The sequence below is a fragment of the Symphalangus syndactylus genome, chromosome 3 (assembly GCF_028878055.3).
Source record: "Symphalangus syndactylus isolate Jambi chromosome 3, NHGRI_mSymSyn1-v2.1_pri, whole genome shotgun sequence".
Taxonomy (NCBI): domain Eukaryota; kingdom Metazoa; phylum Chordata; class Mammalia; order Primates; family Hylobatidae; genus Symphalangus; species Symphalangus syndactylus.
This window is the reverse complement of record NC_072425.2, coordinates 79986834-80014520: the sequence shown is the minus strand read 5'-3', so window position 1 is coordinate 80014520 and position 27687 is coordinate 79986834. Positions and strand designations below refer to the sequence as shown.

Genomic DNA, 27687 nt, shown 5'->3' with positions numbered 1-27687 from the left:
ACGTAACCTACGGTGTCCCGCTAGGAAAGAGAGGTGCGTCAAACAGCCACAAGTTCCGCCCACGTAAAAGATGACGCTTGGTGCGTCAGCCGTCCCTGCTGCCCGGTTCCTTCTCTCTGGGGTCGGGGTCTAGCTAGAGCAGGTGTTGGTTTAGGAGGTGTGTGTTTTTGTCTTTCCCACCCTCTCTCCCCACTACTTGCTCTCACAGTACTCGCTGGGGGTGAAGAAGAAAAGACCTGATAAACATTAAGCAGAAGAAAAGTAGGGAAACAACCGAAGCCTGTAGCGAGCTCTGGAACTCAGGAGGCGCGCGCTAGGGGCCGGGCACTGGGCGTGGTCGCGGAGGGGCGGGGGCGGGCCGGGGGCGGGGCTGGGGCTGCGGTTGCGGTGCCTGCGCCTGCGGCGGCGGAGGCGCAGGCGGTGGCGAGTGGGTGAGTGAGGAGGCGGCGACCTGGCGGGTGGCTGTTGGGGGTTCGGCTGCCGGGAGGAGGCGCGGGTAGCAGCGGGGGCTCTCCTCAGAGCTCGACACATTTTTACTTTCCCTCTCATTTCTCTGACCCGAGCTGGGTGTCGGGCTTTCGCCTCTAGGACTGGTGGAATTGCCTGCATCCGGGCCCCGGGCTTCCCGGCGGCGACGGCGCAGGGACGAGGGATGGGGATCTGGCCTCTTCCTTGCTTTGCCGCCCGCAGTACCCGAGCTGTCTCCTTCCCGGGGACCCGCTGGGAGCGTTGCCGCTGCGGGCTCGAGAGAAAGGAGCCTCGGGTACCGAGAGGCCTCGCCGGGGGGAAGCCCGGAGGGTGGGCGGCGCGCGGCTCCTGCGGACCAAGTCGGGGTTCGCTGGGAACCCGAGATGGTCCCTGCCGGCGAGGAGATCATGCGGGATGCGATGGGGGTGTGGAGACGCCTGCAGATTTCAGCCCAAGCTTCTAGAGAGTGCTGATGACTTGCATATGAGGGCAGCAATGCAAGTCGGTGTACTCCCCATTCTGTGGGACATGACCTGGTTGCTTCACAGCTCCGAGATGACACAGACTTGCTTAAAGGAAGTGACGGCTGTGACTTGGGCATCACCTGACTGATAGTAATCAGTTGCCTAAAGAAGTGCACAGATTACATGTGCGTGTCCACACTGGGTCGATCTGGCCGCGATGAACACCACCAGGCTTTGTATTCAGAAACAGGAGGGAGGTCCTGCACTTTCCCAGGAGGGGTGGCCCTTTCAGATGCAATCGAGATTGTTAGGCTCTGGGAGAGTAGATGCCTGGTTGTGGCAGTTGGTAAATTCCTATTCAAACTGTTGCCATGCACCAGTTGTTCACAACAAGGGTGCATAATCTGTCTGGCATTACTTCTACTTTGTACAAAGGATCAAAAAAAAAAAGATACTGTTAGATATGATTTTTCTCAGACTTTGGGAAACTTTTAACATAATCTGTGACTATCACAGAAACAAGACTATCATATAGGGCATATTAATAACCTGGAGTCAGAATACTTGAAATACGGTGTCATTTGACACGGGCACTGTTGTCACCACCTCTGCCAAACCCTGTCACTTTAGGAAAACCCTGAATCAGTTGGAAACTGCTTCATGCTGGTAGTACATCTGAAACAAAAACGAGAGTAATTACCACATTCCAGATTGTTCACTAAGCCAGCATTTATCTGCTCTAGGAAAAAATTACAAGCAACTTATGAAGTTGATAAAATATTTTGTTTGGCTATATTGGCACTCCAAAATTTGCTTTCAGAGAAACAAAGTAAACGAAGGAGGACTTCTGTTTTTCAAATCTGCCCTTGGGTTCTCTTCTACGTTAATTAGGTAGTTCCCAGGAGGACTAGGTTAGCCTACCTATTGTCTGAGAAACTTGGAACTGTGAGAAATGGCCAGATAGTGATATGAACTTCACCTCCCAGTCTTTCCTGATGTTGAAGGTTGAGAAAGTGTTGTGAACTTTCTGGTACTGTAACAGTTCACTGTCCTTAAAGTGGTCCTGGGCAGCTCCTGTTGTGGAAAGTGGACGGTTTAGGATCCTGCTTCACTTTGGGCTGGGAGAAAATAAACAGCATGTTTACAAGTATCCAGAGCCAGGTTGGAGAAGGTGGCTTACACGTGTAATGCCAGAGCTTTGGAAGGCGGAGGCAGGAGGATCACTTGAAGCCAGCAGTTCAAGCTCAACCTGGGCAACGTAGACCCTGTCTCTACAAAAAATTAAAAACTTAGCCAGGCGTGGTGGTGTACACCTGTAGTCCTAGCTACTTGGGAGGCTGAGGCAGGAGGGTCATTTGAGCCCAAGAGTTTGAAGTTACAGGGAGCTATGATCCTGCCAGTGCTTTCCAGCCTGGATGACAAAACGAGACCCTGTCTAAAAAACAAGAAGGGCTTTATGATCGGAGAATTTTCACTGCAATAACAGTGGACCAACCACCTTTCTAAATACCAATCAGGGAAGAGATGGTTGATTTTTTAACAAACGTTTAAAGAGAAAGCAAAACCTGAAACTTAGCACTCTACTAACAGTTTTAGCAGGTGTTAATTAATGTAATCATGTCTGCATATATGAGATTATTTCCAGAAAGTGTATTGGGAAACCTCTCAACCCTGTGAGCAAGCCACCGTCTCACTCAGTTTGAATCTTGGCTTCCCTCAAAAGACTGCTAATGTTTGGTAACCCTCTGGAGTAGACAGCACTACATGTACATAAGATAGGTACATAAACAACTATTGGTTTTGAGCTGATTTTTTTCAACTGCATTTGCATGTATGGATTTTTCTCACCAAAGACGATGACTTCAAGTATTAGTAAAATAATTGTACAGCTCTCCTGATTATACTTCTCTGTGACATTTCATTTCCCAGGCTATTTCTTTTGGTAGGATTTAAAACTAAGCAATTCAGTATGCGATTTTTGTCCTTCATTTTCTTTCTTATTCTTTTTTTTTTTTTTTTTTTTTTTTTTGAGACAGTCTCTCTCTCTGTCACCCAGGCTGGAGTGCAGTGGATCCATCTCAGCTCATTGCAGCCTCTTTGCCCCCTGGGTTCAAGAGATTCTCCTGCCTCAGCCTCCCGAGTAGCTGGGATTACAGGTGTCTGCCACCACACCCAGCTAATTTTTGTATTTTTAGTAGAGGTGGGGTTTCACCATGTTGGCCAGGCTGGTCTTGAACTCCTGACCTCAGGTGATCCACCTGCCTCAGCCTACCAAAGAGCTGGGATAACAGGCATGATCCACCATGCCCGGCCCATTTTTTTTTTCTTATTCTGTTAGGAGTGAGAGTGTAACTAGCAGTATAATAGTTCAATTTTCACAATGTGGTAAAAAGTTTCCCTATAATTCAATCGGATTTTGCTCCAGGGCTCAGTTCTGTTTTAGGAAATACTTTTATTTTCAGTTTAATGATGAAATATTAGAGTTGTAATATTGCCTTTATGATTATCCACCTTTTTAACATAAAAGAATGAAAGAAAAATATGTTTACAATACAATTTTATGGTTGTATGTTAACTTAATTCATTATGTTGGCCTCCAGTTTGCTGTTGTTAGTTATGACAGCAGTAGTGTCATTACCATTTCAATTCAGATTACATTTCTATATTTGATCATTGTAAACTGACTGCTTAAATTGTATTAAAAACAGTGGATATTTTAAAGAAGCTGTACGGCTTATATCCAGTGCTGTCTCTTAAGACTATTAAATTGATATATTTAAAAGTAAATATTACCTAAATGAATTTTTGAAATTAAAAATACACGTGTTAAAACTGTCTTTGTGTTCAGCCATTTCTGTACATACTTAGAGTTAACGGTTTTGCCAGGCTCTGTATGCCTACTCATAATATGATAAAAGCACTCATCTATTGCTCTATAGATAGAAGTCAGTGCTTTCCATCAGACCGAACTCTCTTGACAAGATGCGGATAAAATTCTTTGAGTAAAATTGTTTACTTTGTCATACATTTACAGATCAAATGTTAGCTCCCAAAGCAATCATATGGCAAAGATAGGTATATCATAGTTTGCCTGTTAGCTGCTTTGTATTGCTATTATTATAGACTTCACAGTTTTAGACCTGCTTAGATGAAATTGTAGTTCTTTTTACTTTCAGTCTTAGATAACAAGTCTTCAATTATAGTACAATCACACATTGCTTAGGAATGCACCATTAGGCGATTTTGTCATTATGCAAACATCATAGAGTGTACTTACACAAACCTAGGTAGTATAGCCTTTATGTACCTAGGCCATATGGTATAGTCTATTGCTCCTAGGCCACAAACCTGTACAGCTGTTACTGTACTGAATACTATAGACAGTTGTAACACAGTGGTAAATATTTAAATATATCCAACAATATATCCAAACATAGAAAAGGTACAGTAAAAGTATGGTATAAAAGATAATGGTATACCTGTATAGGCCACTTACCGCGAATGGAGCTTGCAGGACTAGAAGTTGCTCTGGGTGAGTCAGTGAGTGAGTGGTGAATTAATGTGAAGGCCTAGAACATTACTGTACACCACTGTAGACTTTATAAACACAGTATGCTGAAGCTACACCGAATTTATCTTAACAGTTTTTCTTCAATAAAAAATTATAACTTTTTAACTTTGTAAACTTTTTAATTTTTTAACTTATAAAATACTTAGCTTGAAACACAAATACATTCTATAGCTATACAAAAATATTTTTTCTTTATATCCTTATTCCAGAAGCTTTTTTCTATTTTTAATTTTTTTTTTTTTTTTTTACTTGTTAGTCGTTTTTGTTAAAAACTAAAACACACACACTTTCACCTAGGCATAGACAGGATTAGGATCACCAGTATCACTCCCTTCCACCTCTACATCTTGTCCCACTGGAAGGTTTTTAGGAGCAATAACACACATACAGCTGTCACCTCCTATGCTTTCTGTTGAATACCTCCTGAAGGACTTGTCTGAGGCTGTTGTAACTTAAAAAAAAAAAAAGTAGAAGGAGTACACTCTAAAATAACAAAAGGCATAGTATAGTGAATAGTGAATACATAAACCAGCAACATAGTAGTTTATTATCAAGTGTTGTATACTGTAATAGTTGTATGTGCTATACTTTAAATAACTTGCAAAATTGTACTAAGACCTTATGATGGTTACGGTGTCACTAAGCAATAGCATATTTTCAGGTCCATTGTAATCTAATGGGACCACCATCATATATGCAGTCTACCATTGACTGAAACGTTACATGGCATACAACTGTATTTGCAAGAATTATTTGTTTTACACTAATATCACGTAGGATGTACCTTTTTAGAGTGATATGTTTATGTGGATTAAGATGTACCAGTTGAGCAAGGGGACTAAGAGCCCTGGGTTCTGTCTTGGATGTGAGCTTTTATGCTCTTCTCATCATGACTGTTTTCTCATTAAGTTCAAAGGCTTGAACAGGCCCTATTTAGCCCTTCTGTTTTCTACATGTTCTAAATAACTAAAGCTTTTAAATTCTAGCCATTTAGTGTAGAACTCTCTTTGCAATGATAAAATGCTGTATTGGTTTCTTGGCTAGCATATTAATATATGTATCTTTGTCTTGATATTTCAATGTCGTTTTAAACATCAGAATCGGGCTTTAGTATTCTCATAACCAGAGAGTTCACTGAGGATACAGGACTGTTTGCCCATTTTTTGTTATGGCTCCAGACTTGTGGTATTTCCATGTCTTTTTTTTTATTTTATTTTTGACCTTTTAGCAGCTTTAAAGTATTTCTGTTGTTAGGTGTTGCATTACTTTTCTAAGATTACTGTAACAAAGCACCACAAACGGAGTGGCTTTAAACAACAGCAATTTATTCTCTCACAATTCTAGAAGCTAGAAGTCTGAAATCAAAGTGTTGACAGGGGCATGATCTTCAAGAGAGAAGACTCTTTCCTTGCCTCTTCCTGGCTTCTGGTGGTTACCAGCAATCCTGAGTGTTCCTTTCCTGCCTTGTAGTTTTCACCAATCCATTATCTGCCTTTTGTCTTCATATGGCTGTCTACCCTTTGTCTCTGTGTCTCCAAATCTCTCTCCTTATAAACACAGCAGTTATTGGATTAGGCCCCACTGTAATCCAGTATGACCCCATTTTAACATGATTACACTTATTTCTAGATAAGGTCATATTCACATACACCAAGGGTTAGGAATTGAGCATACCTTTTTGGGGGACACAATTCAACCCGCAAGTGTCAGTCTCTAGCTGAGCCTTTCCCTTCCTGTTTTCCTCCTTTTTAGTTGCTATGGGTTAGGGGCCAAATCTCCAGTCATACTAGAATTGCACATGGACTGGATATTTGGGAATACTGCAGGTCTATTCTGTGAGCTTTAGTATGTAACATTTAATATCAGTGTAAAGAAGCCCTTTTTTTAGTTCATTATTTCTTTGAATTTCTAAATGTATGCCCTGAATATAAGTAACAAGTTACTATGTCTCATAAAATGATCATATCAACAAACATTTAATGTGCACCTACAGTGCTAGTTGAATGTCTTTATCCTGATAGGAGATAACAGGATTCCACATCTTTGACTTAAGAGGACAAACCAAATATGTCTGAATCATTTGGGGTTTTGATGGATATCTTTAAATTGCTGAACCTAATCATTGGTTTTATATGTCAATTTTTAGATATCTCTGGAGCATTTGGATAATGTGACAGTCGGAATGCAGTGATGTCGACTCTTTGCCCACCGCCATCGCCAGCTGTTGCCAAGACAGAGATTGCTTTAAGTGGTGAATCACCTTTATTAGCAGCTACTTTTGCTTACTGGGACAATATTCTTGGTCCTAGAGTAAGGCACATCTGGGCTCCAAAGACAGAACAGGTACTTCTCAGTGATGGAGAAATAACTTTTCTTGCCAATCACACTCTAAATGGAGAAATCCTTCGAAATGCAGAGAGTGGTGCTATAGATGTGAAGTTTTTTGTCCTGTCTGAAAAGGGAGTGATTATTGTTTCATTAATCTTTGATGGAAACTGGAATGGGGATCGCAGCACATATGGACTGTCAATTATACTTCCACAGACAGAACTTAGTTTCTACCTCCCACTTCACAGAGTGTGTGTTGATAGATTAACACATATAATCCGGAAAGGAAGAATATGGATGCATAAGGTAAGTGATTTTTCAGCTTATTAATCATGTTAACGTATCTGTTGAAAGCTTATTTTCCAATACATATAAATCTTATTTTTAATTATATGCAGTGAACATCAAACAATAGATGTTATTTATTTTGCATTTACCCTATTAGATACAAATACATCTGGTCTGATACCTGTCATCTTCGTATTAACTGTGGAAAGTAGGAAATGGTAGCTCCACATTACAGATGAAAAGCTAAAGCTTAGACAAATAAAGAAACTTTTAAATCCTGGATTCTTCTTGGGAGCCTTTGACTCGAATACCTTTTGTTTCCCTTTCATTGCACAATTCTGTCTTTCGCTTACTACTATGTGTAAGTATAACAGTTCAAAATAATAGTTTCATAAGCTGTTGGTCATGTAGCCTTTGGTCTCTTTAACCTCTTTGCCAAGTTCCCAGGTTCATAAAATGAGGAGGTTGAACGGAATGGTTCCCAAGAGAATTCCTTTTAATCTTACAGAAATTATTGTTTTCCCCTAAATCCTGTAGTTGAATATATAATGGTATCTACATTTCAGTATAGTTTTGGTATATCTAAAGAACACATTGAATTCTCCTTCCTGTGTTCCAGTTTGATACTAACCTGAAAGTCCATTAAGCATTACCAATTTTAAAAGGCTTTTGCCCAATAGTAAGGAAAAATAATATCTTTTAAAAGAATAAATTTTTACTATGTTTGCAGGCTTACTTCCTTTTTTCTCACATTATGAAACTCTTAAAATCAGGAGAATCTTTTAAACAACATCATAATGTTTAATTTGAAAAGTGCAAGTCATTCTTTTCCTTTTTGAAACTATGCAGATGTTACATTGACTGCTTTCTGTGAAGTTCCTTTTTTTTCACTGCCGAATAAAGGTTGTTTTGATTTTATTTTGTATTGTTTATGAGAACATGCATTTGTTGGGTTAATTTCCTACCCCTGCCCCCATTTTTTCCGTAAAGTAGAAAGTATTTTTCTTGTGAACTAAATTGCTACACAAGAACATGTCTATTGAAAAATAAGCAAATATCAAAATGTTGTGGGTTGTTTTTTTAAATAAATTTTCTCTTGCTCAGGAAAGACAAGAAAATGTCCAGAAGATTATCTTAGAAGGCACAGAGAGAATGGAAGATCAGGTATATGCAGATTGCATACTGTCAAATGTTTTTCTCATGGAATGTATCTGTATAAGGTTGATGGCTACATTTGTCAAGGCCTTGGAGACATACAGAGTAAGCCTTAATGGAGCTTTTATGGAGGTGTACAGAATAAACTGGAGGAAGATTTCCATATCTTAAACCCGAAGAGTTAAATCAGTAAACAAAGGAAAATAATAATTGCATCTACAAATTAATATTTGCTCCCTTTTTTTTTTCTGTTTGCCCAGAATAAATTTTGGATAACTTGTTCATAGTAAAAATAAAAAAATTGTCTGTGATAAGTTCTTTAAGGTACTACTTCTCGAACTTTTCCCTAGAAGTAGCTGTAACAGAAGGAGAGCATATGTACCCCTAAGGTATCTGTCTGGGGTGTAGACCGGGTCCACACAATATTTCTTTTAAGTCTTATGTTGTATCTTTAAGACTCATGCAATTTACATTTTATCCCATGATGTAACTATTTTAATATTAAAATTTGTCAATGATATTTCTTACCCTCTCCTCTAGGAAAATGTTCCATGTTTATCCCTTGGCTTTGAATGCCCCTGAGGAACAGACACTAGCGTTTGGGAAGCATGGTTACAAGGGTGTGGCTTCCCCTGCAGAAACTAAGTACAGACTACTTCAGTGTAAAGCAGAGAAGTTCTTTTGAAGGAGAATCTCCAGTGAAGAAAGGGTTCTTCACTTTTACTTCCATTTCCTCTTGTGGGTGACCCTCAATGCTCCTTGTAAAACCCTGATATTTTAAACATGGCTGTTTTGCCTTTCTTTGCTTCTTTTTAGCATGAATGAGACAGATGATACTTTAAAAAAGTGATTAAAAAAAGAAACTTGTGAAAATACATGGCCATAATACAGAACCCAATACAATGATCTCCTTTACCAAATTGTTGTGTTTGTACTTTTGTAGATAGCTTTCCAGTTCAGAGACAGTTATTCTGTGTAAAGGTCTGACTTAACAAGAAAAGATTTCCCTTTACCCAAAGAATCCCTGTCCTTATTTGCTGTTCAATAAGCAGGGTCCCCAGGAATGGGGTAACTTTCAGCACCCTCTAACCCACTAGTTATTAGTAGACTAATTAAGTAGACTTCGCAAGATGAGGAAACTTAGAACCAAGTAAAATTCTGCTTTTATTGGGATTTTGTTTTTTCAAACCAGAAACGTTTAATTAAGTTGACTACTATTAATGAATTTTGGTCTCTCTTTTAAGTGCTCTTCTTAAAAATGTTATCCTACTGCTGAGAAGTTCAAGTTTGAGAAGTACAAGGAGGAACAGAAACTTGAGAGATTTTCTTTTAGAGCCTCTTCTGTATTTAGCCCTGTAGGATTTTTTTTTTTTTTTTTTTTTTTTTTGGTGTTGTTGAGCTTCAGTGAGGCTATTCATTCACTTATACTGATAATGTCTGAGATACTGTGCATGAAATACTATGTATGCTTAAACCTAAGAGGAAATATTTTCCCAAAATTATTCTTCCTGGAAAGGAGGAGTTGCCTTTTGATTGAGTTCTTGCAAATCTCACAACGACTTTATTTTGAACAATACTCTTTGGGGATGATGCATTAGTTTGAAACAACTTCAGTTGTAGCTGTCATCTGATAAAATTGCTTCACAGGGAAGGAAATTTAGCACGGATCTAGTCATTATTCTTGTTAGATTGAATGTGTGAATTGTAATTGTAAACAGGCATGATAATTATTACTTTAAAAACTAAAAACAGTGAATAGTTCTGGAGGTTACTAAAGGATGATTTTTTTTTTAAATAAAACTTTCAGCATTATGCAAATGGGCATATGGCTTAGGATAAAACTTCCAGAAGTAGCATCACATTTAAATTCTCAAGCAACGTAATAATATGGGGCTCTGAAAAACTGGTTAAAGTTACTCCAAAAATGGCCCTGGGTCTGACAGAGATTCTAACTTAAAGATGCTTATGAAGACTTTGAATAAAATCATTTCATAAAATAAGTGAGGAAAAACAACTAGTATTAAATTCATCTTAAATAATGTATGATTTAAACATATGTTTCACTAAAAATTCATAGACATTTGACAATTTCATTTATATCTCAAAAAATTTACTTACCCAAGTTGGTCACAAAACTGATGAGACTGGTGGCGGTAGTGAATAAATGAGGGACCACCCATATTTGAGACACTTTACATTTGTGATGTGTTATACTGAATTTTCAGTTTGATTCTATAACCTACAAATTTCAAAATTACAATTTCAAGATGTAGTAAGTAGTAATATTATCTTGAAATAGCTCTAAAGGGAACTTTTCTGTTTTATTGATTCTTAAAATATATGTGCTGGTTTTGATTTGCATTTGGGTAGATTATACTCTTATGAATATGGAGGTTAGGTATTGATTCAAGTTTTCCTTACCTATTTGGTAAGGATTTCAAAGTCTTTCTGTGCTTGGTTTTCCTCATTTTTAAATGTGAAATATATTGATGACCTTTAATTAACAATATTTTTATCTCAAATAAATTTTAAAGGAGATCCTTTCTAAAAGAGACATGATGACTTAATCATTGCATATAACAGTACACGATAAACCAATGATTCCATACTCTCTAAAGAATAAAAGTGAGCTTTAGGACTGGGCATGGTGGATCACCTGAGGTCAGAAATTTGACACCAGCCTGGCCAACATGGCGAAACCCCGTCTGTACTAAAAATACAAAAATTAGCCGGGCATGGTGGCAACACCTATAGTCCCAGCTACTTGGGAGGCTGAGACAGGACAGTGACTCGAACCCAGGAGGAGAGATTGCAGTGAGCTGAGATCATGCCATTGCACTCCAGCCTGGGCAACAAGAGCAAAACTCCATCTCAAAAAAAAAAAGAAAGAAAAGAAAGAATAAAAGCTTTGGATTGCGTATAAATCCTTTAGACACGTAGTAGACTTGTTTGATACTGTGTTTGAACAAATTATGAAGTATTTTCATCAAAGAATGTTATTGTTTGATGTTATTTTTATTTTTTATTGCCCGGCTTCTCTCATATTACGTGATTTTCTTCACTTCATGTCACTTTATTGTGCAGGGTCAGAGTATTATTCCAATGCTTACTGGAGAAGTGATTCCTGTAATGGAACTGCTTTCATCTATGAAATCACACAGTGTTCCTGAAGAAATAGATGTAAGTTTTATATTTTTAAATGAGAGCAATTATACCCTTTATCAGTTTTTGGGGTTATAGTATTATTATGTATATTATTAATATTCTAATTTTAATACTAAGCACTTTGTCATACATAACTATTCACATACAGTATTAGCCCCTTTAACAAATAAGCACACACAAAATCCTGGATTTTATGGCAAAACAGAGGCATTTTTGAAATTTATTTCGTTTATTTCACTACTTTTATAATTCCTAAAAGTGGGAGGATCCCAGCTCTTATAGGAGCAATTAATATTTAATGCAATACCTTTTGAAACAAAACTGTGTGCAAAAGCAGTAGCCATTAATGGAAGTTTACTTATAGTCACAAATTTAGTTTCCTTAATCATTTGTTGAGGACGTTTTGAATCACATACGATGAGTGTTAAGAGATACCTTTAGGAAACTATCCCTGTTGTTTTCTGATTTTGTCATTTAGGTTAGTCTCTTGATTCTGACAGCTCAGAAGAGGAAGTTATTCTTGTAAAAATTGTTTAACCTGCCTGACCAGCTTTCACATTTGTTCTTCTGAAAGTTTATGGTAGTGCACAGAGATTGTTTTATGGGGAGTCTTGATTCTCAGAAACGAAGGCAGTGTGTTATGTTGAATGCAGACTTCAGAAAACTTGTATATTAAAAGTGTTATTTCAACACTATGTTATAGCCAGACTAATTTTTTTTATTTTTTGATGCATTTTAGATAGCTGATACAGTACTCAATGATGATGATATTGGTGACAGTTGTCATGAAGGCTTTCTTCTCAAGTAAGAATTTTTCTTTTCATAAAAGCTGGATGAAGCAGATACACATCTTATGTTCATGAACTATGACAAGATTTGGAAGAAAGAAAATAGCAGACTGTCTACTTAGATTGTTCTAGGGACAACATTGCATATTTGAACTGTTGCTTAAATTTGTGTTATTTTTCACTCATTATATTTCTATAATATATTTGGTGTTATTCCATTTGCTATTTAAAGAAACTGAGTTTCCATAGTTTCCAGACAAGAAATCATGGCCCCTTGCTTGATTCTGGTTTCTCGTTTTACTTCTCATTAAAGCTAAAAGAACCCTTTCAAATTAAGTTGTACTATAGATGAACTTAAGTTATTTAGGCCTAGAACAAAATTATTCATATTTATACTGATGTTTTTCCATCCAGCAGTGGAGTTTAGTCCTTAAGAGTTTGTGCCCTTAAACCAGACTCCCTGGGTAAATGCTGTGTACCCATGGACAAGGTACCTGAATTCTCTGTACACCTATTTCCTCATCTGTAAAATGACAATAATAGTAATAGTACCTAATGTATAGGGTTGTTTTAAGCATTGAGGAAGATAAATAATATAAAGCACTTAGAACAGTGCCTGGAACATAAAAACACTTAATAATAACTAATAGCTAACGTTTCCTGTTTACATTTCTTCTAGAAACAGCCAATATTTGTTGAGTGCCTACATGTTAGTTCCTTTACTAGGTGCTTTACATGTAGTATCTTATATTCTGTTTTAATGTTTCTTCACAGTTGCAGATCTTAATGAAATTTTACTTTTAAAAAAAGAGAAGTAAAAGGATGAAGTATTCACTTTTTATGTTCACAGTCTTTTCCTTTAGGCTCATGATGGACTATCAGAGGCATGAGTGAGTTTAACCTAAGAGTCTTAATGGCTTGAATCAGAAGCTCTTTAGTCCTGTATCTGTTCAGTGTTAGCCTTTCATACATCATTTTAAATCCCATTTGACTTTAAGTAAGTCACTTAATCTCTCTACTTGTCAATTTCTTCAGCTATAAAATGATGGTATTTCAATAAATAAATACATTAATTAAATGATATTTTACTAACTAATTGTGCTGTTCTAAGGCTCAATAAGAAAATTTATGTGAAAGGTCTCTAGAAAATGTAGGTTCCTATACAAATAAAAGATAACATTATGCTTATAGCTTTGGTGTTTATCATGTAAAGCTATTCTGAGTTATTTGAAGAGCTCACCTACTTTTTTTTGTTTTTAGTTTGTTAAATTGTTTTATAGGCAATGTTTTTAATCTGTTTTCTTTAACTTACAGTGCCATCAGCTCACACTTGCAAACCTGTGGCTGTTCCGTTGTAGTAGGTAGCAGTGCAGAGAAAGTAAATAAGGTAGTTTATTTTATAATCTAGCAAATGATTTGACTCTTTAAGACTGATGATATATCATGGATTGTCATTTAAATGCTAGGTTGCAATTAAAATGATCTAACAGTATAAGGAGGCAATGTAATCTCATCAAATTGCTAAGATACCTTGTGGCAACAGTAAGTTTGAAATAAACTGAATAGGAATCATTTATCAGTTTATTTTGATAGCTCGTAAATACCAGTGTCAGTTGTGTATAAGTGGTTTTGAGAATATATTAAAATCAGATATTTAAAAAAAATATTACTCTTCTGTTTCCCAATCTTATCTTCAACAAATCTGAAGGTAGTCATGTACTTTTGGTACTAGTTCCGAAGAAATGTTATTTGTTTATTCATCTTGATTTCATTGTCTTGGCTTCCTTCTAAATCTGTCCCTCCTAGGGAGCTATTGGGATTAAGTGGTCATTGATAATTATACTTTATTTGGTAATGTTTCTGACCCTTTCCTTCAGTGCTACTTGAGTTAATAAAGGATTAATGAACAGTTACATTTCCACGCATTAGCTAATAAACTAAAGGATTTTGCACTTTTCTTCACTGACCATTAGTTAGAAAGAGTTCAGAGATAAGTACGTGTATCTTTCAATTTTAGCAAACCTAATTTTTAAAAAAAGTTTTGCATAGGAAATACGTTGAAAGTGATTATTTACTTTACAAAGATACTCATAATTTATTTTTTCTGTAATCAGCTATTTTGTATATTTACATAAGCCTTAATTTATCAAAATTATATTTCTCATATAACCATTTATGAAAGCTTAGTATACCTCTGTCATTATATTGCATCTACAGACTAGTGATCTTATTCCTTCTGTTACCTCGAACAGGTGGCTTTCCATCTGTGACCTCCAAAGCCTTAGTTGCACAGAGGGACTGCTGAGCTGCTTTATGAAGGGAGAAAGGCTCCATAGTTGGGATTGTTTGTTTTGTTTTGTTTTGTTTTTAACATTTTTCCCATCCTCCATCCTCTTGAGGCAGAATAGCTTACCTTTTATCTTGTTTTAATTTGAGAAAGAAGTTGCCACCACTCTAGGTTGAAAACCACTGCTTTAACATAATAACTCTGGATATGGTTTGAATTTCAAGATAGTGACATGCCTTTTTATTTTTCCTAATAGAGCTGTAGGTCAAATATTATTAGAATCAGATTTCTAAACCCCACCCAATGACCTGCTTATTTTAAATCAAATTCAATAATTAATTGATTCAGTAATTCAATAATTTGAATAATTGAATTCAATTATTGAATAATTGATTCAATTAATTCAATAATTAATTCAAATTCTCTTCTTATTGGAGGATCTGAACATTCTTTGATATTTCTTACAACGAATTTCACATGTTGACCCACTAAACAGAAGCTATAAAGGTTCCATGGTCAAATAAGTCTGAGAAAGTCTGCATATTATATAATTCACCTGAAGAGTCACAGTATGTACCCAAATGTTAAAGGTTTTGAGATGCCATACAGTAAATTTACCAAGCATTTTCTAAATTTATTTGACCACAGAATCCCTATTTTAAGCAACAACTGTTACATCCCATGGATTCCAGGTGACTAAAGAATACTTATTTCTTAGGATATGTTTTATTGATAATAACAATTAAAATTTCAGATATCTTTCATAAGCAAATCAGTGGTCTTTTTACTTCATATTTTAATGCTAAAATCTTTTCTTTTATAGATAGTCAGAACATTATGCCTTTTTCTGACTCCAACAGAGAGAAAATGCTCCAGGTTATGTGAAGCAGAATCATCATTTAAATATGAGTCAGGACTCTTTGTACAAGGCCTGCTAAAGGTATAGTTTCTGCTTATCACAAGTGAAACCACTTTTCTAAAATCATTTTTGAGACTCTTTATAGACAAATCTTAAATATTAGCATTTAATGTATCTCATATTGACATGCCCAGGGACTGATTTCCTTTACACAGTTCTGCGCATAGACTATATGTCTTATGGATGTATAGTTAGTATCATCAGTGAAACACCATAGAATACCCTTTGTGTTCCAGGTGGGTCCCTGTTCCTACATGTCTAGCCTCAGGATTTTTTTTTTTTAACACATGCTTAAATCAGGTTGCACATCTAAAATAAGATCATTTCTTTTTAACTAAATAGATTTGAATTTTATTGAAAAAAATTTTAAAACATCTCCAAGAAGCATATAGGATTTAAGCAATTCTTAAATATGTGTACTAAAATATATATATTTCTATATATAATATATATTAGAAAAAATTTGTATTTTTCTTTTATTTGAGTCTACTGTTCAGGGAGCAAAACAGAGAAATGTAAATTAGCAATTATTTACAATAATTAAAGGGAAGAAAGTTGTTCACCTTGTTGAATCTATTATTGTTATATCAATTATAGTCCCAAGACGTGAAGAAATAGCTTTCCTAATGGTTATGTGATTGTCTCATAGTGACTACTTTCTTGAGGATGTAGCCACAGCAAAATGAAATAAAAAAATTTAAAAATTGTTGCAAATACAAGTTATATTAGGCTTTTGTGCTTTTCAATAATGTGCTGCTATGAACTCAGAATGATAGTATTTAAATATAGAAACTAGTTAAAGGAAACATAGTTTCTATTTGAGTTATACATATCTGTAAATTAGAACTTCTCCTGTTAAAGGCATAATAAAGTGCTTAATACTTTTGTTTCCTCAGCACCCTCTCATTTAATTATTTAATTTTAGCTCTGAAAGGGACCTATCAGATGCCTAGAGGAAATTTCAAAACTATGATGTAATGAAAAAATATTTAATAGTTCTCCATGCAAATACAAATTATATAGTTTTCCAGAAAATACCTTTCACATTATACAAAGATGATTATCACAGCATTATAATAGTGAAAAAATGGAAATAGCCTCTTTCTTCTGTTCTGTTCATAGTATATGGCACAGTACCTCATACGCAGTAGGTTATTATTACATGGTAACTGGCTACCCCAACTGATTAGGAAAGAAGTAAATTTGGTTTATAAAAATACATATTCATTGAGATGCATAGAATAATTAAGAAATTAAAAGACACTTGTAATTTCAAATCCAGTGAATACCCACTGTTAATATTTGGTATATCTCTTTCTAGTCTTTTTTTCCCTTTTGCATGTATTTTCTTTAAGACTCCCACCCCCACTGGATCATCTCTGCATGTTCTAATCTGCTTTTTTCACAGCAGATTCTAAGCCTCTTTGAATATCAACACAAACTTCAACAACTTCATCTTTAGATGTGAAATAATAAATTCATTTTTATTTACTTAACCACTTCCTTTGGATGCTTAGGTTGTTCTGATGTTTTGCTATTGAAACCAATGCTATACTGAACACTTCTGTCACTAAAACTTTGCACACACTCATGAACAATTTCTTTTTTTTTTTTTTTTTTTTTGGAGACAGAGTCTGGCTCTGTCCCCCAGGCTGGAGTGCAGTGGTGCGATCTCGGCTCACTGCAAGGTCCGCCTCCTGGGTTCACGCCATTCTCCTGTCTCAGCCTCCCGAGTAGCTGGGACTACAGGCGCGCGCCACCATGCCCCGCTAATTTTTTTGTATTTTTAGTAGAGACAGAGTTTCACTATGTTGGCCAGGATGGTCTTGAACTCCTGACGTCGTGATCCGCCCACTTCGGCCTCCCAAAGTGCTAGGATTACAGGCTTGAGCCACTGCGCCCAACCTCTCATGAATAATTTCTTAGGATAAATTTTTAGAGATGGATTTGCTAAATCAAAGACCATTTTTTAAAATTAAAAAACAATTATTCATATCGTTTGGCATGTAAGACAGTAAATTTTCCTTTTATTTTGACAGGATTCAACTGGAAGCTTCGTGCTGCCTTTCCGGCAAGTCATGTACGCTCCATATCCCACCACACACATAGATGTGGATGTCAATACTGTGAAGCAGATGCCACCCTGTCATGAACATATTTATAATCAGCGTAGATACATGAGATCCGAGCTGACAGCCTTCTGGAGAGCCACTTCAGAAGAAGACATGGCTCAGGATACGATCATCTACACTGACGAAAGCTTTACTCCTGATTTGTACGTAATGCTCTGCCTGCTGGTACTGTAGTCAAGCAATATGAAATTGTGTCTTTTATGAATAAAAACAAAACAGAAGTTGCATTTAAAAAGAAAGAAAGATTACCAGCAGAATTATGCTTGAAGAAACATTTAATCAAGCATTTTTTTCTTAAATGTTCTTCTTTTTCCATACAATTGTGTTTACCCTGAAATAGGTAAGATTAACCCTTAAAGTAAATATTTAACTATTTATTTAATAAATATATATTGAGCTCCTAGGCACTGTTCTAGGTACTGGGCTTAATAGTGGCCAACCAGACAGCCCCAGCCCCTACATCGTGTATAGTCTATTGTATAACAGTTATTGAATGGACTTATTAACAAAACCAAAGAAGTAATTCTAAGTCTTTTTTTTTCTTGACATATGAATATAAAATACAGCAACACTGTTAAAATATATTAATAGAACATTCTTTTACTTTGCATTTTATATTGTTATTCACTTCTTATTTAAAAAAAAAAGTCTGATCAGTAAATTCAAAAGGAAAAGTAATGATAATTGTTGAGCATGGACCCAACTTGAAAAAAAAATGATGAGAATCTATAATCCTAAAACCCTAAGTAAACACTTAAATGATGTTCTGAAATCAGGAAAAGAATTATAGTATACTTTTGTGGTTCTCTTTTATCAGTTGAAAAAAGGCACAGTAGCTCATGCCTATAAGAACAGAGCTTTGGGAGTCCAAGGCAGGTGGAACACTTGAGGCCAGGCATTCCAGACCAGCCTGGGCAACATAGTGAAACCCCATCTCTACAAAAAATAAAAAAGAATTATTGGAATGTGTTTCTGTGTGCTTGTAATCCTAGGTATTGAGAAAGCTGAGGCAGGAGGATCTTTTGAGCCCAGGAGTTTGAGGTTGCAGGGAGTTATGATGTGCCTGTGTACTCCAGCCTGGGGGACAACGAGACTCTGTCTTATTTTAAAAAAAAAAATAAATAAATAATGCTTGCAATAATGCCTGGCACGTAGAAGGTAACAGTAAGTGTTAACTGTAATAACCCAGGTCTAAGTGTGAAAGGCAATAGAAAAATTGGGGCAAACCAGCCTGACCTGTGTATCTACAGAATCAGTTTGAGCTTAGGTAACAGACATGTGGAGCACCAGAAATTACACACTAAGTGTTAACCAAAAGCATAGAATAGGAACATCTTGTTCAACGGACCCCCAGCCTTATGTATCTCAAGGTGCGGAAAGATGACTTAATATAGGACCCATTTTTTCCTAGTTCTCCAGAGTTTTTATTGGTTCTTGAGAAAGTAGTAGGGGAATTGTTTTAGAAAATGAATTGGTCAAACTGAAATTCCATGTCAGTAAGTTTTTATATATTGGTAAATCTTGGTAGACATGTGGAAGTTTTCTAATTAATCTGTGCCTTGAAACATTTCCTTTTTTCCTAAGTGCTTAGAATTTTTTCCGTTTTTTGATTGGTTGCTTGGGAGCTTTTTTGAGGAAATTTAGTGAACTGCAGAATGGGTTTGCAACCATTTGGTATTTTTGTTTTGTTTTTTAGAGGAGGTATGTGTATTTTAACATTTCTTAATCATTTTTAGCCAGCTATGTTTTGCTGATTTGACGAAGTACAATTAGACAGCTATTCTCATTTTGCTGATCATGACAAAATAGTACCCTGAATTTTTAAATTTTGCATCCAGCTCTAAATTTTTTAAACACAAAATTGTCCAAAAAATAGTATTTTCAGCCACTAGATTGTGTGTTGTTAAGTCTATTGTCATAGACTCATTTTACTTTTAAGTATATGTTTTTACATGTTAATTTCGTTTGTTACTTTTAATTTTAACTTTTTAAAATAATTCCAGTCATTGCCAATACATGAAAAATTGGTCATTGGAAATTTTTTTTTAACTTCTATTTTAGGTTCTTGTGTACATGTGCAGATTTGTTATAGAGGTAAATTGCGTGTCATGTGGGTTTGGTGTACAGATGGTTTCATTACCCAGGTAATAAGCATAGTACCCAATAGGTAGTTGTTTGATCCTCACCCTTCTCCCACCCTCAAGTAGGCCCTGGTGTTGCTGTTTCCTTCTTTGTGTCCATGTGTACTCAGTGTTTAGCTCCCACTTAGAAGTGAGAACATGCGGTATTTGGTTTTCTGTTCCTGGATTAGTTTAGGATAATGGCCTCTAGCTCCATCTGCTTTTTATGGCTGCATAGTATTCCATGATGTATATGTATCACATTTTCTTTATCCAGTCTACCATTGATAGGCATTTAGGTTGATTCCCTGTCTTTGCTATCATGAATAGTGCTGTGATGAACATACACATGCATGCGTCTTTATGGTAGAACAATTTGCATTCCTTTAGGTATATACAGAATAATGGGGTTGCTAGGGTGAATGGTAGTTCTATTTTAAGTTATTTGAGAAATCTTCAAACTGCTTTTCACAATAGCTAAACTAATTTACAGTCCCACCAGCAGTGTATAAGTGTTCCTTTTTCTCCACAACCTTGCCAACATCTGTGATTTTTTGACTTTTTAATAATAGCCATTCCTAGAGAATTGATTTGCAATTCTCTAATTATTAGTGATACTGAGCATTTTTTCATATGCTTTTTAGCTGTGTGTATATATTCTTCTGAAAAATGTTCATGTCCTTTGTCCAGTTTGTAGTGGGGTGGGTTGGTTTTTGCTCGTTAATTAGTTTAAGTTCCTTCCAGATCCTGCATATCCCTTTGTCGGATACATGGTTTGCAGATATTTTTCTCCCATTGTATAGGTTGTCTTTTACTCTGTTGATAGTTTCTTTTGCCATGCAGGAGCTCGTTAGGTCCCATTTGTGTTTGTTTTTGTTGCAGTTGCTTTTGGCGTCTTCATCATAAAATCTGTGCCAGGGCCTACATCCAGAATGGTATTTCCTAGGTTGTCTTCCAGGGTTTTTACAATTTTAGATTTTACATTTATGTCTTTAATCCATCTTGAGTTGATTTTTGTATATGGTACAAGGAAGGGGTCCAGTTTCACTCTAATTCCTATGGCTAGCAATTATCCCAGCACTATTTATTGAATACGGAGTCCTTTCCCCATTGCTTGTTTTTGTCAACTTTGTTGAAGATCAGATGGTTGTAGGTGTGTGGCTTTATTTCTCGGCTCTCTATTCCTCATTGGTCTATGTATCTGTTTTTATACCAGTACCCTGCTGTCCAGGTTCCTATAGCCTTTTAGTATAAAGTTGGCTAATGTGATGCCTTCAGCTTTGTTCTTTTTGCTTAGGATTGCTTTGGCTATTTGGGCTCCTTTTTGGTTCCATATTAATTTTAAAATAGTTTTTTCTGGTTTTGTGAAGGATGTCATTGGTAGTTTAGAGGAATAGCATTGAATCTGTAGATTGCTTTGGGCAGTATGGCCATTTTAACAATATTAATTCTTCCTATCTCTGAACATGGAATGTTTTTCCATGTGTTTTGTGTCATCTCTTTATACCTGATGTATAAAGAAAAGCTGGTATTATTCCTACTTAATCTGTTCCAAAAAATTGAGGAGGACGAACTCTTCCCTAATAAGGCCAGCATCATTCTGATACCAAAACCTGGCAGAGACACAACAGAAAAAAGAAAACTTCAGGCCAATATCCTTGATGAATATAGATGCAAAAATCCTCAACAAAATACTAGCAAACCAAATCCAGTAGCACATCAAAAAGCTGATCTACTTTGATCAAGTAGGCTTTATCCCTGGGATGCAAGGTTGGTTCAACATACATCAATAAGTGTGATTCATCACATAAACAGAGCTAAAAACAAAAACCACAAGATTATCTCAATAGGTGCAGAAAAGGTTGTCAATAAAATTTAACATCCTTCATGTTAAAAACCTTCAGTAGGTCAGGTGTAGTGACTCACACCTGTAATCCCAGCACTTTGGGAGGCCAAGGCGGGTGTATCTCTTAAGCCCAGTTGTTCAAGACCAGCCTAGGCAGCATGGTGAAACCCCATCTCTACAAAAAAAAAAAAAAAAAAAATTAGCTTGGTATGGTGGCATGCACCTACCCAGCTACTCAGGAGGTTGAGGTGGGAGGATTGTTTGCGCCCAGGAGGCAGAGGTTGCAGTGAGCTGAGATTATGCCACTGCACTCCAGCCTAGGCAATGGAGTGAGACCCTGTCTCAAAAAGAAAAATCAAAAACAATCCTAAACAAACTAGGCATTGAAGGAACATGACTCAAAAAAATAAAAACCATCCATGACAGACCCACAGCCAGTATCTTACCAAATGGGCAAAAGCTGGAAGTATTCTCCTTGAGAACTGTAACAAGACAAGGATGCCCACTGTCTCCACTCCTTTTCAGCATAGTTCTGGAAGTCCTAGCCAGAGCAATCAGGAAAGAGAAAGAAAGAAAAGACATTCAGATAGGAAGAGAAGAAGTCAAACTATTTCTGTTTGCAGGCAGTATAATTCTGTACCTAGAAAATCCCACAGTGTCTGCCCAGAATCTCCTAAATCTGTTAAAAATTTCAGCAAAGTTATAGCATTCTCTATACTCCAACACCTTCCAAAGTGAGAGCAAAATCAAGAACACAGTCCCATTCACAATAGCCGCAAAAAGAATAAAATACCTAGGAATCCAGCTAACCAAGGAGGTGAAAGATCTCTACGAGAATTACAAAACACTGCTGATAGAAATCAGAGATGACACAAACAAATGGAAATGTTCTTTTTTAACACCTTGCTTCATCTAATTCACTTAGGACTAAGATACTCATTCAGTGGAACAGGTATAATAAGGCCACTTGTCTTAAATATAAGCCTTATTCTTTTTCCAGAGCCCAAGGAGGGGCAGTATCAGTGCCCAGTCAATAATGATGAAATGCTGGTATTTTTCCCCTTTACAGTTTCTTCTGTAGTATGGTACACTCATTTCTTAAGATTAGGAAAGTTGAACTACCTTCCTGTTTGCTTCTGCACACACCCATTCTCTTTTTTTGCCACTCTGGTCAGGTATAGGATGATCCCTACCACTTTCAGTTAAAATCTCCTTCTCTTATTAAATGTTCTCTTACCCCTCTGGCCTGAATAGAACCTAGGGAAAATGGAAGAGAAAAGATGAAAGGGAGGTGGGGCCTGGGAAGGGAATAAATAGTCCTGTTTGTTTGTGTGTTTGCTTTAGCACCTACTATATCTTAGGTGCTGTGTTAGGCACACGTTATTTTAAGTGGCCATTATATTGCTACTTCTCACTCTGGTCGTTGCCAAGGTAGATAGTACTTTCTTGGATAGCTGGTTCATGTTACTTACAGATGGTGGGCTTGTTGAGGCAAACCCAGTGGACAATCATCAGAGTGTGTTCTCTAATCTCACTCAAATTTCTCTTCACATTTTTTGGTTTGTTTTTGTTTTTGATGGTGGTGGTTTATTTTTGTTGCTGGTTTTTTTTTTGTTTTGCTTTTGAGATGGCAAGAATTGGTAGTTTTATTTATTAATTGCCTAAGGGTCTCTACTTTTTTTAAAAGATGAGAGTACTAAAATAGATTGATAGATGCGTACATACCCTTATTGGGGACTGCTTATATTCTTTAGAGAAAAATTACATATTAGCCTGACAAATACCAGTAAAATGTAAATATATCCTTGAGTAAATAAATGAACATATATTTTGTATCTCCAAATATATACATCTATATTCTTACAAATATGTTTATATGTAATATCAATTTATAAGAACTTAAAATGTTGGCTTAAGTGAGGGATTGTGGAAAGTAGCATTATATAGCCATTTCAACATTTGAACTTTTTTCTTTTCTTCATTTCCTTCTTTTCTTCAGGAATGTTTTTCAAGATGTCTTACACAGAGACACTCTAGTGAAAGCCTTCCTGGATCAGGTAAATGTTGAACTTGAGATTGTCAGAGTGAATGATACGATGCTTTCATTTTTAATATATCCTACAATGCCTGTTTTATATATATATTCCCCTGGATCATGCCCCAGAGTTCTGCTCAGCAGTTGCAGTTAAGTTAGTTACACTACAGTTCTCAGAAGAGTCTGTGAGGGGATGTCAAGTGCATCATTACATTGGATGCCTCTTGTCCTAGATTTATGCTTCAGAAATTCAGACCTTTGTTTACAACATAATAAATATTATTGCTATCTTTTAAAGATATAATAATAAGATATAAACTTGACCACAGCTACTGTTTTTTGAAACATATAATTCATGGTTTACATGTATCAAAGTGAAATCTGAGTTAGCTTTTACAGATATAATATATATGTATATTTATGCTACAATGCTTGTACTATATATGTAGTACAAGTATATATATGTGTGTGTGTGTATATAGTACAAGTGTATATACATATTACCAACACTGTAGGATATATATATATATATATGTTTATATATTTAAAAAAAGTTATAAACTTAAAACCCTATTATGTGGAGTATATGTTATATATGATATGTAAAATATATAACATATACTCTGACAAATAGGGTATAATATATTTTTTATATATTTTTAACATATATAAAACATGATAGAATTAAGAATTAAGTCCTAATCTGTTTTATTAGGTGCTTTTTGTAGTGTCTGGTCTTTCTAAAGTGTCTAAATGATTTTTCCTTTCGATTTATTAATGGGGAAGAGCCCGTATATTAACAATTAAGGATGCAGCATTCCATACTTCAAACAACAAACATTTTAATTCAAGCATTAACCTATAACTCAAGTAAGTTTTTTTTTTTTTTGAGAAAGGGAGGTTGTTTATTTGCCTGAATTGAGTCAAAAATATTTTTGAAATATAGTGTACTTATTTAAATGATAACATCTTTATTGTTTCATTCTTTTAAAAAATATCTACTTAATTACACAGTTGAAGGAAATTGTAGATTATATGGAACTTATTTCTTAATCTATTACGGTTTTGTTGTAATAACATTCTGGGGATCAGGCCAGGAAACTGTGTCATAGATAAGGCTTTGAAATAATGAGATCCTTATGTTTACTAGAAATTTTGGATTGGATCTATGTGGTCTGTGATATATTGCATAAGTTCAAGGAAAATTTGTAGGCCTGGAATTTCATGCTTCTCAAGCTGAAATAAAATCCCTCCCACACTCCACCTCATCACATGCACACATTCTACTCCTACCTACCCACTCCACCCCCTGCAAAAATACAGGTATATGAATGTCTCAAAACCATAGGCTCATCTTCTAGGAGCTTCAATGTTCTTTGAAGATTTGGGCAGAAAAAATTAAGTAATATGAAATAACTTACATATGAGTTTTAATAGTGAAGTAAACATGGATGTATTCTGAAATAGAATGCAAAATTTGAATGCATTTTTAAAGATAAATTAGAAAACTTCAAAAAACTGTCAGAGTGGCTGGGCGTGGTGGCTTAAGCCTGTAATCCCAGCATTTTGGGAGGCCGAGGTGGGCGGATCACGAGGTCAGGAGATTGAGACCATCCTGCCAACATGATGAAACCCCGTCTCTACTAAGTATGCAAAAATTAGCTGGGCATGGCAGCGTGTGCCTGTAATCCCAGCTACTTGGGAGGCTGAGGCAGGAGAATCGCTTGAACCCGGGAGGTGGAGGTTGCAGTGAGTCAAGATTGCGCCACTGCACTTTAGCCTGGTGAGAGAGCTAGACTCCGTCTCAAAAAAAAAAAAAAAAAAAAATCATATTGTTCCTACACCCAGTGCTTCTATACCACACTTCTGTTAAGGGGCATCAGTGGAAATGGTTAAGGGGATGTTTAGTGTTTATTGTGTGCCAAGCACTGTCAACACTGTCATAGAAACTGCTGTACGAGTAGGATGCGAGGAAATTGTGTATTGAAATGGTTCCTCTCCCTTCAGGTCTTTCAACTGAAACCTGGCTTATCTCTCAGGAGTACTTTCCTTGCACAGTTTCTACTTGTCCTTCACAGAAAAGCCTTGACACTAATAAAATATATAGAAGACGATACGTGAGTAAAACTCCTACACGGAAGACAAACCTTTGTACATTGTTTTTTGTTTTGTTTCCTTTGTACATTTTCTATATCATAATTTTTGCGCTTTTTTTTTTTTTCATTATTTTTAGGCAGAAGGGAAAAAAACCCTTTAAATCTCTTCGGAACCTGAAGATAGACCTTGATTTAACAGCAGAGGGCGATCTTAACATAATAATGGCTCTGGCTGAGAAAATTAAACCAGGCCTACACTCTTTTATTTTTGGAAGACCTTTCTACACTAGTGTGCAAGAACGAGATGTTCTAATGACTTTTTAAATGTGTAACTTAATAAGCCTATTCCATCACAATCATGATCACTGCTAAAGTAGCTCAGTGGTGTGGGGAAACGTTCCCCTGGATCATACTCCAGAGTTCTGCTCTCAGCAATTGCAGTTAAGTAAGTTACACTACAGTTCTCACAAGAGTCTGTGAGGGGATGTCAGGTGCGTCATTACATTGGATGTCTCTTTTCCTAGATTTATGCTTTTGGGATACAGACCTATGTTTACAATATAATAAATATTATTGCTGTCTTTTAAAGATATAATAATAGGATGTAAACTTGACCACGACTACTGTTTTTTTAAATATATGATTCATGGTTTACATGTGTCAAGGTGAAATCTGAGTTAGCTTTTACAGATATTAGTTGACTTTCTATCTTTTGTTATTCTTTGGTGTGTAGAGTTACTGTAATACTTCTGCAATCAACTGAAAACTAGAGCCTTTAAATGATTTCAGTTCCACAGAAAGAAAGTGAGCTTGAACAAAGGATAAGCTTTAGAAAGAAAATTGATCAAGCAGATGTTTAATTGGAATTGATTATTAGATCCTACTTTGTGGATTTAATCCCTGGGATTCAGTCTGTAGAAATGTCTAATAGTTCTCTATAGTCCCTGTTCATGGTGAACCACAGTTAGGGTGTTTTGTTTGTTTTATTGTTCTTGCTATTGTTGATGTTCTATATAGTTGAGCTCTGTAAAAGGAAATTGTATTTTATGTTTTAGTAGTTGTTGCCAACTTTTTAAATTAATTTTCATGATTTTTGAGCCACATTGAAATGTGCACCTCCTGTGCCTTTTTTTTTCCTTGGAAAATCTAATTACTTGGAACAAGTTCAGATTTCACTGGTCAGTCATTTTCATCTTGTTTTCTTCTTGCGGAGTCTTACCATGTACCTGTTTTGGCAATCATTGTAACTCTGAGATTATAAAATGCATTAGAGAATATACTAACTAATAAGATCTTTTTTTCAGAAACAGAAAATAGTTCCTTGAGTACTTCCTTCTTACATTTCTGCCTATGTTTTTGAAGTTGTTGCCATTTGCCTGCAATAGGCTATAAGGAATAGCAGGAGAAATTTTACTGAAGTGCTATTTCTCTAGGTGCTACTTTGGCAGAGCTAAGTGGTCTGTTTCTTTTGTTTCCTTAATGCATTTGTACCATTTTGCTGGCTATAAAATAACTGATTAATATAATTCTAACATAGTATTGACATTGTAGTGTACACAAACACAAATACATATTTTATTTAAAATTCTGGAAGTAACATAAAAGGGAAAATATATTTATAAGAAAGGGATAAAGGTAGTAGAGCCCTTCTGCCCCCCCACACACACCAAATTTACACAACAAAATGACATGTTCTAATGTGAAAGGTCATAATAGCTTTCCCATCATGAATCAGAAACGTGGACAGCTTGATTTTTTAGACAACCACTGAACTAGATGACTGTTGTACTGTAGCTCAGTCATTTAAAAAATATATAAATACTACCTTGTAGTGTCCCATACTATGTTTTTTACATGATAGATTCTTATTTAAGTGCTAACTGGTTATTTTCTTTGGCTGGTTTATTGTACTGTTATACAGAATATAAGTTGTACAGTGAAATAAGTTATTAAAGCATGTGTAAACATTGTTATATATCTTTTCTCCTAAATGGAGAATTTTGAATAAAATATATTTGAAATTTT

At 36.0% G+C, this 27687-nt stretch overlaps 1 protein-coding gene across 4 annotated transcripts; it reads left to right on the top strand.

Annotated features, from left to right (window-relative positions):
- Window positions 1-27687, top strand: C9orf72 (C9orf72-SMCR8 complex subunit). Of its 4 annotated transcripts, none has more exons than XM_055272379.2 (11): window positions 1-157; window positions 6650-7137; window positions 8224-8283; window positions 11359-11454; window positions 12179-12243; window positions 13542-13614; window positions 15338-15454; window positions 17473-17708; window positions 23531-23588; window positions 25574-25683; window positions 25800-27687. In XM_055272379.2, the coding sequence occupies exons 2-11, from the start codon at window positions 6694-6696 to the stop codon at window positions 25984-25986; spliced, it is 1446 nt and encodes a 481-aa protein (XP_055128354.1). In that variant the 5' UTR covers window positions 1-157; window positions 6650-6693; the 3' UTR covers window positions 25987-27687. The 4 variants fall into 4 exon arrangements, 3 of the variants coding, with proteins under 3 accessions (XP_055128354.1, XP_055128353.1, XP_063493096.1); XM_055272378.2 differs by lacking the exon at window positions 1-157 and adding an exon at window positions 356-431; XR_008656665.2 differs by lacking the exons at window positions 1-157; window positions 25800-27687 and adding exons at window positions 363-431; window positions 24353-24436 and having other exon boundaries at window positions 25574-25681.

Bases quoted from the DNA above. Each gene is read 5' to 3' on its own strand.
- C9orf72 (XM_055272379.2), top strand. From the start codon at position 6,694: ATGTCGACTCTTTGCCCACCGCCATCGCCAGCTGTTGCCAAGACAGAG. The intron at 8,284-11,358 runs GTATATGCAGAT...TTTATTGTGCAG, and splicing joins CAGAGAGAATGGAAGATCAG to GGTCAGAGTATTATTCCAAT. The intron at 17,709-23,530 runs GTACGTAATGCT...TCTTTTCTTCAG, and splicing joins GAAAGCTTTACTCCTGATTT to GAATGTTTTTCAAGATGTCT.